General features: G+C 38.7%; 1 protein-coding gene across 3 annotated transcripts in view; it reads right to left on the bottom strand.

Moving 5' to 3' along the window:
- Positions 1–14,216, bottom strand: part of GYS2 (glycogen synthase 2) — a 52,673-nt gene that overhangs the window by 18,623 nt on the left and 19,834 nt on the right. For all 3 annotated transcript variants that reach the window (XM_082636492.1, XM_082636490.1, XM_082636491.1), the window contains 5 exons: positions 10,320–10,464; positions 5,988–6,105; positions 5,685–5,805; positions 2,312–2,418; positions 1,211–1,270 (listed from right to left, as the gene is read on the bottom strand). In XM_082636492.1, the coding sequence (XP_082492618.1) occupies positions 1,211–1,270; positions 2,312–2,418; positions 5,685–5,805; positions 5,988–6,105; positions 10,320–10,464 (551 nt within the window). The remainder of the gene's footprint in view (positions 1–1,210; positions 1,271–2,311; positions 2,419–5,684; positions 5,806–5,987; positions 6,106–10,319; positions 10,465–14,216) is intronic.

The raw sequence follows: 14,216 nt of genomic DNA, 5'->3' as shown, positions 1-14,216 counted from the left end.
CAGGAGGACATTCTCATTGTATTTTGCCCACCCCTAAGTACTGTGTTCTACAGTGGGCATAACTTGTCCACCTATAAGTTGATATTTTTACCAGTAACAAGAAATGATGCACACCTGCCACCATGCATCAGGAGACAACACAGCTTTCTCTTCATATTGTAACAAAATCCATATATTTTGTACATATTATTATTTTATAATACATTTTAATTTGATTTTTATTTAGATTTTATTTTACTTATACATTTTATATATTTTATTATTTATTTAAATACTATATATTACTTATTAAGTAAATGTGTTAGTTAACATTAATATGTTAATTAATAAATATATGTTAATCTAATATATAAGTGAATATATATTTAATATACATGAAGTCAATATATATTTTGACTTAAAATCTCGTGAAGGACTTCCCTGGTGGCTCTGTGTTTAAGAATCCGCCTGCAAATGCAGGGCACACGGGTTCGAGCCCTGGCCTGGGAAGATCCACATACCGCGGAGCAACTAAGCTCATGTGCCACGACTACTGAAGCGCACGCGCCTAGAGCCTGTGCTCCGCAACAAGAGAAGCCACCGCAACGAGAAGCCCATGCACCACAAAGAAGAGTAGTCCCCACTCACTGCAGCTAGAGAAAGGCCTGGCTCAGGAACGAAGACCCAATGCAGCCAAACAGAAATAAATAAATTATTTTAAAAAACCCTCGGGGCTTCCCTGGTGGCGCAGTGGTTGAGAGTCCACCTGCCAATGCAGGGGACAAGGGTTCATGCCCCGGTCCGGGAAGATCCCACATGCTGTGGAGCGGCTGGGTCCATGAGCCATGGCCGCTGAGCCCGCGCGTCCGGAGCCTGTGCTTCGCAACAGGAGAGGCCACAACAGTGAGAGGCCCGAGTACCGCAAAAACAAACAAACAAACAAAAACCCTCATGAAATCTCCCTCAGCTTCAGACTGACATATTCACCCTTAATCAGATTTCCATTGAACTAAAACCTATCTGTATATATACATAAGTTCTCATTTGTGCAAACTGTTTACAAATATTTGTCAGATGAAGGATTAAACAAAATCTGCGCACATGATGTAAAACATCTTCAAAGGCTATTAATTCCTTTATAGTTGGAACAAAATAAATACAATGTCTAAATGGTTAAGTCTGAATAGTGAAGCCCTAAACGTTTGAAGTGTTCAGCGTTCCAAGTCCCTACCTTAATAATGCATCATACAGTTTCTTTCCAAACTTTTCCTTCACAGAATGTGCAGTGTCCCTGTAGGAGCAGAAAGGTTCACAACTTAAACAACGTCACCATGTTAAGTCTTCCTTTGTCATGACAGTGCTGCTGTTCTGTCAGTGTGGTCTTTGAAATTACAGGTCTCTCTTGTATCACCTCCTCTGTTCTTTTCCTATTTGCCAGTTTAGCCTGAGTTAAAACCTCCAGAGCTGAGGCAGCTGAACACCCTGACCAGTGCAGACAATGTAACATTTGTTTGCTTGATGATAATCAGGAGAGGGTGGGGGGGAGGGAAGGGGAGTGGATGGAGGTATCGATGTAATATCGGGAATACGCTGATAATTGTTGAATCTGGGCTGTGGGCAGGTAGGGGAGCATTATACTAATCTCATTCCTTTGGCATATGTTTTAACATTTCCATAATAAAATTTTGTTTTAAATTCAACCCATCTTGGGGCTTCCCTGGTGGCGCAGTGGTTGAGAGTCCGCCTGCCAATGCAGGACACACGGGTTCGAGCCCTAGTCTGGGAAGATCCCACATGCCGCGGAGCAGCTGGCCCCGTGAGCCACAATTACTAAGCCCGCACGTCTGGAGCCTGTGCTCCGCAACAAGAGAGGCCGTGATAGTGAGAGGCCCGCGCACCGCGATGAGGAGTGGCCCCCGCTTGCCATAACTAGAGGAAGCCCTCGCACAGAAACGAAGACCCAACACAGCCATAAATAAAGAAATTAAAAAAAATTAAAAAAAAAAAAAAGAGTGAGGCCCCGGAGGTAAGTTTCCAACAGAAGCCTTAAAAAAAAAAAAAAAAAAAAAAATTCAACCCATCTTTAAAAATAGCTATAGAGGGCTTATCCTTCCATGGTAGCTCATTCCAATGTTTCTATATTAACACAGTTTTATAGGCATGACATAATTTAACATTTAGTAGCCCAATGAGAAGAGAACCAAGTAGTATGTGTGCTATAATAATCTTAATGAAAAAAAAAAACAGGTTAAGGAAACAGATCAGAAATCATGCACTTAAAAAAATCCCTTTAGGTCTATTGCTTGAGAACATGTACAAGATGTGAGGTTACCATAGCTGTTTTCGCACTGCCTGGCCTTTCAGGGTTTCCACATTGAAATTATTTGTCTTGGCAGGCATAATGAAAAACACCACCACGGTGACGTCACTTTTATGCACCTAATGAAGGAGTAGAAAACACAACAGAGTCAACTATCAAAGATAAAATAAACCATGTGACAGATGGACCTTAAACCGTGAAAAATAGTGCTTTGAATATCTTGAGATAACAAGAATACTTATTTATGATTAACAAAAAAAATTACACCCACTGTCTTGAGCCTTTTTCAGAAGTTTTAATTTAAATATGGCATTCAATCAAGATTTGTCAATTAACAATTTAAAGATCCACACATAGAATATTTTCATGACATCGATCATCTAAAATATAGAGCAATTGCTATTGATATCACTGTGCTTTTCTGTGGTTAAAAAAATAACATAAATGTGAGCTAATATTCTTTAAAATTTCAGGTTGGAAAGTTAATGAGAATTTCGTTTGGGTTTATTCTATTTCGTATAGCTAATTTATATGGATTTGCACAAATAGATTATTTACATTTTTCTGTTAAATGTCTTGATTCTCATGATGTTGCATTTTGGGTTTTTTAGCCCTAAAGTAAGGGAACGAGCATGTGCCCAGAACTTTTGGTGTGGCAGGCACTGTGTTGGGTGCTTTAAATGCATAACTTAACCCAAGCCTGGTAATAACTGCACAATAGCTATCACTATCCTCATTAATTTCAAAGAGAGGCACAAGAGTTTCAAAATTTTGTCTGAGCTCCTATCAGAGGTTATTGGCAAAACTGGGAGTCAACTGGTGTTTTTTTGACTCTACATTCTGCTTACTTTTCCTATTCCAATAAATACCATTGACCTGGAATTTCTCAGAAGGAAATGACATGCCAAACAGCTGTGGGAATGAAAGCATAAACTTAAAACTGTGAACAGATGAATGCTTTTGTATTCTGAAATGACTCACTCCTAAATGTGAGACACTTTACCATCTAATCTGTGATCTCTGCCCTCTAGGACCTGATATTCTATTTGAACATTTACAGGAGCCATAGAATAGGAAACTCACCCCACAAGTAGCCAATGTGCCATTAAAGAATAAATGTACTATATGGAAAGAGAATGCCTTCTTTTAATTTCTCCAAAGACTAATTGTCTTCGATGTCTAGAAAAAGAGAAACTGGCTTTTTCTTGACATCTAAGAATAAAGTGAATAATTAATAAAGGTATGGATAAATTGATTAATAATGTCTCTAAACACAATACATATGTGATAGAGTTGTGAGTCCATCTGTAAAGCTTGTTGAATAGATACGTATCAAGAAATACTGTGGGGCCTCCCTGGTGGCGCAGTGGTTGAGAGTCCGCCTGCCGATGCAGGGGATACGGGTTCGTGCCCCGGTCTGGGAGGATCCCATATGCCGCGGAGCGGCTGGGCCCGTGAGCCATGGCCGCTGAGCCTGCGCATCCGGAGCCTGTGCTCCGCAACGGGAGAGGCCACAACAGTGAGAGGCCCGCGTACGAAAAAAAAAAAAAAAAAAAAAAAAAAGAAATACTGTGAAATAAGGTTACTGCAGTTTATTCTTGAATAATCTTTCTGACCTTCAATCTTATTTTACAGGCTTGCGTTTTTATTAATGTGGTTTTAGTAAATCTTTTAGCATACTTGGTACAATGTCTGCTCTAAGGCAAGGCTAAATCTATGTCCAAGAAATAAAAACTGAACTGGAGAGCAGTATGGAGCTCAGGAAAGTTTAGATTGTCTCAGTATCTCAATAAGATTGGACTTCTACACTAGTCTCCCCTATTTTCCTGTTACTTATTCTATATTTTTATGTGATGGGATTCGAATATAAGCCAATAACTTTCATCAGTAGCTATGACACGGTACTTCTATTTGCACAGGTTTTATTGCTGGATTAGTTTGGAACCTATAAAGCCCCACCCTCCTGAGCAAAAAATGATTCCACCTTGTTGGGATGGGAATCTCCTTTCTCTCCTTCATGTTTTTTTATGATGGGACCTCTCCTAGTTTCACAGTTCAAGACTTTCAATCTCAAGGAAGAGGTATGGCAAGTCAGTTGGGATAGGAATAGATTTTGTGAGTGTCTTGCCCGCTCTACAGAGGAAAACTGCTTGGCTGTCAGCCGTGTTGCACATGTTCTTCTGAAGACATGCTCTGGTTGGGGAGGATGGCAATGGCCAGAGCTGCCTGTGATTGGATGTCTAATACCAAGAAGTTTAATACCAAGGTCCAATATTAGCCTATTGATGCCATACACCCAAGCCATATCTTCCATTATAGTTTTTATTGGTTTTAAAAAAGGTGAGGTTTTGTTCTCTTTGTTCTCTGTTTGCTTGATTTCTCTATATTTATCTTTCAGTTGTTTACAAATTCTTTGGGGACAGGTGGGAAAAGGGATGCTATATGGTCGTCTTAAAAAGAGCACATATAGGGGCTTCCCTGGTGGTGCAGTGGTTGAGAGTCTGCCTGCCAATGCAGGGGACACGGGTTCGTGCCCCGGTCCGGGAAGATCCCACATGCCGCGGAGCAGCTGGGCCCGTGAGCCATGGCCTCTGAGCCTGCGCGTCTGGAGCCTGTGCTCTGCAATGGGAGAGGCCACAGCAGTGAGAAGCCCACGTACGGCAAAAAAACAAACAAAACAAAAAAAAAATTAGCACATATATTACCTATAATAGAAGAGAATGTAAAAAAAGAATATATATATTTATATATGTGTATAACTGAATCACTTTGCTGTATACCTGAAACATTGTAATCAACTATATTTCAATAAAAATTGAAAAAGTTGGGCTTCCCTGGTGGCGCAGTGGTTGAGAGTCCGCCTGCCGATGCAGGGGACACGGGTTCGTGCCCCGGTCCGGGGGGATCCCACGTGCCGCGGAGCGGCTGGGCCTGTGAGCCATGGCCGCTGAGCCTGCGCGTCCGCAACCTGTGCTCCGCAACGGGAGAGGCCACAACAGTGAGAGGCCCGTGTAATGCAAAAAATAAAAAAATAAAAAAAAAAATTGAAAAAGTTAAAATTAACATAAAAATATTCTTTTAGAAGCATTTCCAATAAAATTTTGCTCCTATGATTCTTGAAAAAAAATAGCACATATGTGATAAGCTTGTGGCTCTCTTTAAAAAATACCTGATATCATAGACAAATACACAAGTGAACAGTGTGGCAATCCTAATATGTTAATTGAAAGACCAAAGTCACTTTTAGAATAAGGCTGTCATTTTAAGTCTTCAAAATCGTATATTCTTTTGAAATCTATTTAAGAAGCCAGAAAGTTCTTTACTTCCCACAGAAGAAAGTCCTCCTATAAAAAAAATACTGTACGGCATTCTAGATCATTCTTACCCTCAGCAGGAAATTTAGCCTGGATAAGGATTCTAGGAAGATGTCAGCTCCTTTGTTTGAAAACTCATACCTCCCAGAAATGAAGAGGAACAACGTTTTTTCAAGATCAAAGTCCAGATGACTAAAACAAAACAAAACAGGTTCCAATGAAATAAAGCAACAGCAACAAAATGTACACATGAGTTCTGTTAAAGTACAAAGGAGACTAGGAAAGATAAACATTTACTTTAGTAACCCTGTTTTCTCTATACCCCAGATCCCTAACATCACACTCTAATTTTATTTCAGTGAAGAAAAGCATACCCATAGAAGTGACCTCGAACAAAATCTTGGATCCTGGCCTTGTACATGGCATGGAGATTTTGAAACTCATGCACTGCTGAAAATTTCTTCACATTCAAGCCATTTGGAGTAATTACATCTGGAAAAGCAAAGTAAAATCATCACGAAAAAGCTCTTTTGAGAGAGGGTAGCATTGTAAAAAAACAAAACAAAACAGTAGTTTTAAATCTATCAAGTTAGGTGTCTATTAACATTTCTAGTCACTGACTATCATAGAATTGAAAATTCATAAAAGTTTATAATAAATTGCCGACATAGAAAATCAGGACTATCTGACTGAAATAACATTGAATGATGGGTATTATGAAATACACGAATAGCAAAAATAGTCATTGTTAGAGTTTTCATTTATTGATCACTTGCTGTGTACCAGGCACTGCTCTAAACACCTTGCAAGTAACTCATCTAATCCCTGCAACAACCAATAAAGCCAGGGTGACTATCTGCATTTTCAGAGGCAGAAACTGAGGCACAGAGTTGTCCATAGAATCTGTTCCAGAGCACACATGTCAGGAGGACCAGTAGCGTCCGTGCGGTCTGCTTCCACCTGTTGTAGCTTTAACTGTGCTGTGCACTAAACTACCTCTTGTCATTTTATTTTGGTCAAATGTGTGGGAAGTGTTCTGTCCATATGGAACATTGGAAAAGTAGCCCTTTAGGTCTAATACATAACTGAGTCTTCCTACCTAGAAGATTTTGTTGCTTGGGCAGGGAGACATTTTTGGTTTTCCAGAATATTGGTCTGTGATAAGAAAGAGAGACACTGCTCAGAGTATATGGTGGAAATCACCTACTGAGTTGAATTCATGGGTTATTGTATTTAGTAGCAGTAAAAACAAAAGGAATAAAAAAATTAGCACATAGCGATGAAGATTTTTGCAGTGGAGATTTGAGCTAGAAGTATAAGTATGCTATCACTTTGAAGAATATTTTACAGTTAACAAGTTATTCCCTTGAAATGCTTCCACAAAATCAACCCAGGCTTCTTGGTCATTTGTTGTGAAAAAAAAAATTTTAAAGAACTGCTGTTCTTATGATTTTTTACTAAGTAATTGGACATTTGCTACTGATCAGGATAGCGGACAAACTCCTCTTACAATGTATCTCTTTCTATAGCATTTATCTCAGGTTTACTTTGAGCCAGACTTTATGGTAGACCCTATTAATTTAATTTTCATTAAACCGTATGAAGTAAGTTCTTTTCACTGTCCCCATTTTGCAGATGAAGAAACTGGCCTGCGGAGAGGTCAATTAAGTACAGAGTAACAGAAGTAGGATTTAAAGCCAAGGCAGCCTAGCTCCAGTGTCTACATCCTTATTCTCTATGTCAGGCAGCTGTACTGTTCACAAAGATGGAGAAGGCAAGACTGTATATGAATCCCACATTATTATGACTTTAATTCCTCTGGAATTTTCTCACTGCTTCACAAACAATTAAAAACAAAAGATGTGTCTTGACAAATATTGTGTGATATCACTTATATGTGGAATGTAAAATATGACATAAATGAACTCATCCACGAAAGAGAAACAGACTCACAGAAATAGAGAACAGAATTGTGGCTGCCAAGGGAGTGGAGGGTGGGGGAAGGACGGGTTGGGAGTTTGGGATTAGCAGACACAAACTATTATATATAGAATGAATAAACAACAAGGTCCTACTGTACAGCACAGGGAACTATATTCAATATCTTATAATACACCACAATGGAAAAGACTGTGAAAAAGAAGATATATATATATATATATATATATATATATATATATATATATATATATATATATATATGAATAACTTTGCCATACAGCAGAAACGAACAATAATACTTCAAGAAAATAAGTTTAAAAAAAAGATGTGTCTTGAAATTAATTGTCTCAGTTTATTAGCCTAAAGAATTAGGTCAATGAGGTCTTTTAACATCTGTATTTCTAGTGCAGAATAACCTCCCACATAGAGGCCTACATGCAGTGGTATCCAGCACTCCAGGAAAAAGAGAGAGAGAGAGAGAGAAAGATGTTTTATTAGTAGTATTTGCCCATCTCCATGGCGTAAATACTCCCACCATGACTGATTTCAAGCTAATAATGTGAATTCAGAATTGGAAAGAGATACAAAGTAACACCGTTACATACTATTTCCGACGTACAAATGCAGTAGACATGAACGAGAGTATTGATCACGGTAAAATGTAGTAAAATAATTAGGAATTGATGTCTTTTGAGTACTAATTTTGTTTTTAGTATAACATTTAATTGTAAGTTTACATAACTTAATTTTTTTCTTTTATTTAGTTTTTTATACAGCAGGTTCTTGTTAGTCATCCATTTTATCCACATCAGTGGATACATGTCAATCCCAATCTCCCAATTCATCCCATCACCACCACCACCCCCCTGCCACTTGCCCCCCTTGGTGTCCATACATTTGTTCTCTACATCTGTGCCTCTATTTCTGCCCTGCAAACCTGTTCATCTGTACCATTTTTCTAGGTTCCACATATATGCGTTAATATATGATATTTGTTTTTCTCTTTCTGACTTACTTCATTCTGCATGACACTCTTTGGATCCATCCACATATCTACAAATGACCTAACTTCATTCCTTTTTATGGCTGAGTAATATTCCATTATATATATGTACCACATCTCCTTTATCCATTCGTCTGTTGATGGGCATTTAGGTAGCTTCCATGACCTGGTTATTGTAAATAGTGCTACAGTGAACATTGGGGTGTATGTGTCTTTTTTGTGTGTGTGTGGTACGCGGGCCTCTCATTGCTGTGGCATCTCCCGTTGCGGAGCACAGGCTCCGGAAGCGCAGGCCCAGCTGCCATGGCTCACGGGCCCAGCCACTCCGCGGCATGTGGGATCTTCCCAGACCGGGGCACGAACCCATGTCCCCTGCGTCGGCAGGTGGACTCTCAACCACTGCGCCACCAGGGAAGCCCAGAAATTTGATATTCTTAATTACATATAGCTAATCCAGCTCCTTGGATCCTCTCTTTTTTTCTCTAGGTAGTAAAGCACCTGAGTTAAAAAAAGATTTTGTAAATGAAAAACATTGTAGAAACTGAAGAACAACTGCATTGTGGAAACCAGAACTACTCTAGTCTAAAATCTCTTGCTTGGACTCACAGATGTAGAGAACAAATTAGTGGTTACCAATGGGGAGGTGGGAGGGCAATATAGGGGTGGGGGATTGGGAGGTACAAACTCTTGGGTGTAAGAGAGGCTCAAGGATGTGTTATACAATAAGAGGAATATAGCTAATATTTTGTAATAACTGTAAGTGGAAAGTAACCTTAAAAAATTGTATAAATTTTTTAAAAAATATTAAAAGAATAAAAATAAATAAAATATCTTGTCTCTAATTGTACTTCACTGTAGTTTAACTTCCTTTGCATCTCATGCAACATAATGGGAAAATGGATACTGCTAACAGCTTCCAAGGGGACATTTCTGTTATACAAGAGTGCATTCAAACAGACTCATCTGTTTAGACTCCTTCTTATGAGAGCATTCTGATTGGTCCAGCTTATGTCAGATGTCTACCTCTGAACGAATCAGCTGTGGTCAGGTGACAGTGTCATGTCTTATGAACATGCCTCTTGGCCTAGCAACCTCTGGATGGGTCTGGGGATAGTTCCCAGAAAAACTTACAAGAAAATCTTGGGAGAAGTAAAACAACAGGTTTCTACTAAACAGGACCAATGAGGTGATGTTCTAAGATGCAGGACTAGGGTAGTATCGCTCACATTTCTGATATTTTCTGGACTTTCCTTTTCTTAAAATAGAAAAATCAACTCAGCTTGCTTACACACAGGAAGTCATTATGACAACCCGGTTCAGAACTAGGGCATTTTAAGCATAGACTATTCGACAAGCACAGATTGTACACTACTATGTTCCAGATATAGCTTAGTGTTCAACAAAGCTACTGAAAATGAGAATTAAAATATGTGTAAAGGGGCTTCCCTGGTGGCGCAGTGGTTGAGAGTCCGCCTGCCGATGCAGGGGATACGGGTTCGTGCCCCAGTCCGGGAAAATCCCACATGCCGCGGAGCGGCTGGACCCGTGAGCCATGGCCGCTGGGTCTGCACGTCCGGAGCCTGTGCTCCACAACGGGAGAGGCCACAACAGTGAGAGGCCCGCCTACCGCAAAAAAAAAAAAAATGTGTAAAGATTTGAGTGGTAATAGTGAATGCAATTTTTCCTCTTATTATTATTTTACACATTTTTGTTTCAAACAAAATTCTCATAGATCGGTCACAAACTCAGGGATAATAATTACCAGGCTTTCTCTTCAGCATGTGTTCTGCCTCTATTGCTGTTATTTCAGAAACAGTGGTGAATACATGAGCACAATGGACTGAGGCACGCTCCATGCAATACCGGTGATAAATCTGCCTTTCCCCAGCCTCTTTGTCTATGTTAAACTGTGAACACAAAACAAAACACACACACATACACATTTGCTTACACCGATCTTTCTACACGAGCAAAACAAAATCACATATTTCTCATATTGTTTTTCCTCAAGGCTGTGTGAAATTTTATGATCACAAAAGAAATAATGATAAATTTCTATTAAACCCATTACTAAAGCACATAGCTACTTACGCTTACAAAAAGTGCTATTTACTTCATTTGTGCTTCTAAACTACCATTTAACCCCCTATGTAAATGATATTTCCCCTTTGCTATAATCATAGAGAATTCTTGATTTTTTTGGCATTTTAATTATCCTTTTACTTATTTTATAAATGTTGAGCTAATTCCTTTCCCCAAGGTCTTTATCATATTTTTTCCATAAGCAATGAAACAAAGCTGACATTAAACTTGATACTGAAAGTAAGGATAAGTATTATCCTTCCTATTCACTAAAGGAAACCTGACAAAGAGAAAAGACAAATGCTTTTCCATGCTATATAACTCCCAACACCGTGAAACTTCAAGGAGTGTACAGTTACTTTAATTAGATGGTGTGTTAGATTGTGTAATCATCCATTATTCTGGGTATCTTAACTTTAAAAAAAAAAAAAGCCAAATCCCCAACAGTTACTTAACACAGTTAGCAACCGTTGTGGGCTTTTGCCATTTTGCTTAGTTACTGAATGTTATGTCTCTATAGCTGCATATGAAACTAGCAGTATCTGCATATGAAACTAGCAGTGCCTAAGACAAAAAAGTATATAAAGTTTCTGGCATTGTATTAGTAGGGTGTTTTTTGTAATAAAGATTATTAGAAGCTCAAGTCTATGTATCAGACACTTCTAAGAGCAATATCATATTTAATCCTCATAAACCAGAGACACATTTTTTGTCTTCATCTTACAGAGGGGAAAATGGAAACTTTTAGGGGTTAAGAAACTGGCCCAAGGTCACTTTCTTATTAAGTATCTTAGCAGAGCCTTAAATTGATCCCAAATCAGTCTGACTCCACACCTGGGCTCCTGCCTGCTTTTATATCAAGTAGATTCCAGCTCAATCAACATGGCAATCCCAATAACGACTGCACCATATAGAGGAATGTACTAAAAGAGACACATTAGATGATTCTAGAGATTACAACAGGGACATTCCTAGGGCATTCTTTCTTGACTGTAATATTTGCAACCATCTCTCTGAAAATGTCTGAATCAAGGCTCTATATGGCATGCTTAGATCAGCTCTATATGGCTGGTCTCATTCATTCAACCAAATCTCTCATTCAGACTACATTTGGTTTAGTAATTTACATACTTTTGTTGCTTTCAAAGAGCTTATGAATGAGAAAGCAGGTAAAAATTGGGCAGAAATGAATAAGTGTCTGAGTAAGGTACAGGATCAGAGAGGGTCTGATTCATCCTGGCTGAGGAGAGAGAAAAGTATCTCATATTTATGCAAGTGTTCATATTGTCAATATCACCTCTAGAATGTACGATTTTCAAGGGCAAGGAACATGACTTATTAATCTTTGTATTTCTAAGTTGATTAGATAAATAAAATGACATTTGGACTGAGGCATGAAAGTTTAATTTGGGGAAAGGTTATTTTGGACTGAAAAATTTAGTTGCCCCAAAGAACAAACATATAAAGTCAAACTGTATGTGCAGAAAATAGCAGGACATCTGATATGACTATAGCATTGGGTGTAGAATGTAGGACACATAATAGAGAGACATCCTGGTAATAGGACCAGATCCCAGAAGTCCCTGAAGACAAGGCTAGAAATTCAGCCTTTGTCCTGGATACAATGGCAAGCACTGAAAGGGCTCAGTTAGAGGTATGGTAAAGACATAGTCTATGTTTGAGAAAAATAACTCTGGAATGAAATGTTTCCTAGTTCATTAAGTTTGGGGAAAATTAAATGAGTTAACACATATCAAATGTTTAGAAAAGTGTCTGGCATATGGAAAGGGCTCAATAATTTCAGCTACTGTTATTATTTAGTAGTAGTGTTGTTATGGTAGAGAATAGTGATTTCACATAGGGGTAGCACTTAACATTTGAATACTATTTAGAGGTGAGAAGATAGGATTCCTAAATGAGGAAACCAAGTATGCAAAAATACAGGGAGAGGATAGCAGAGGCCTTGTGATCCCCTATAATTGAAGTTGACCAGCTCAAAACTTGGTCAGAGGAAAGAGTTAAAATCCACCAAACAGGGTTTCCCTGGTGGTGCAGTGGTTGAGAGTCCGCCTGCCGATGCAGGGGACATGGGTTTGTGCCCCGGTCCGGGAGGATCCCACATGCCGCGGAGCGGCTGGGCCCGTGAGCCATGGCTGCTGAGCCTGCGCGTCCAGACCCTGTGCTCCGCAACGGGAGAGGCCACAGCAGTGAGAGGCCCGCGAACCCAGAAAAAAAAAAAAAATCCACCAAACAATTGTCTATGGCTTTCTTCGCCATTTTCTAATCCAAAACAGCCCTGTCCTCACATTCCCATCTATGAAATCCCATTGCTATCAAGAAAAGAGAGGCCTAAACATAAGAAAACTAACGTCCATCCCCCTTTTATTTAAAGCATTAGGTATCTAGTCATTATCATTGAGGAGACGATTGACCAATGGCAGGACCGATAAGAATGAATTTTGAAATATCTTCGTGGAGAGTCTCAGAAAATTCATACGCTGGCTGAAAATAGTTGCAATGCTATTTTAACTAATGCATGTAAGCCAAAACATAAACAAACATCAAGGTCCTTATGAATCGGCTATTAACCAAAAATGTTTTCAGTTAATATCTTTGAGTAAAATAGTTCTAATCTTTCTGCTTTTATCAAAGTTAAATGCTTTCATCCTTGTTCTCATTTTCCCCCGATGTCTACTTGCCTGAGTCCGAGCTCACTGAAACTGACTGTGGATCCTGTACCAAAGACTAATTTATGACTCATTTCTTACATTGAACTTTTAAAAACTTTTCATACATATAATTTGGTGTTTTGCTGTTTCACTGAATTTCTAAACCTACTGTGAGCATTGGAAGGTCTGCTGTAGAAATTGATATGGGGACCTTTCCTGTGAATAATGATTATGAGTTTTTAACTTAAAACCTAGTTCTTAATTACTTGTTATTTATTTACTAGTCACTGCTGAGCAGGACTTCTTACTAGAGAGGTGGGCTGGGGTCTGACTAAGCTTCCATATTTCAACAAGTGAGGGGTTTAAGCTAGGGAGATATATAATCATATTTGAAGATAGTGTGATATAAACACTGACCTTTTACTGAACAGATACAGTTATAATATATAACTATATATTATAATGGTTTTGTTCCTTAAAAAAGATGAATAAAATCTGATGAATATTATTGGTTGTTTTTATTAATTGTTTATACAATGCTCTTAAGTATTCTGCTGTGAAATATTTGATATGCCTCTGTAATATTTTCTCTTTCACAAAAATCAAAGTCCGCTCTTCTCCAGAAAACATGGTGGTTGAGTTTATCACAGATCATGGTTTGCCCTTATTAGTCTACCATTAGGAAATGTCCCTGATCTCCTGAATTTTTGAATTCCTTGGTGACTTTATTTTAAATATACATCTAATGTTTACAATTTGACCTTCAGGTTCAGCTGGCCTTTTTATAGGCAAGCTCTCCTTAGGACCATTCATTGCTTTGCAAAGGTTAAAGTTTGTCTGAAAGAACTTTCCTGAGCTCAAAATATCTCTGAGATGATAGTATACTTTTCTGCTCTCATTATCTGAGT

The sequence above is a fragment of the Mesoplodon mirus genome (assembly GCF_964341445.2).
Source record: "Mesoplodon mirus genome assembly, chromosome: 11".
NCBI classification, from domain to species: domain Eukaryota; kingdom Metazoa; phylum Chordata; class Mammalia; order Artiodactyla; family Ziphiidae; genus Mesoplodon; species Mesoplodon mirus.
The sequence above is the reverse complement of the archived record's forward strand: the minus strand, read 5'-3'. Positions and strand labels throughout refer to the sequence as shown.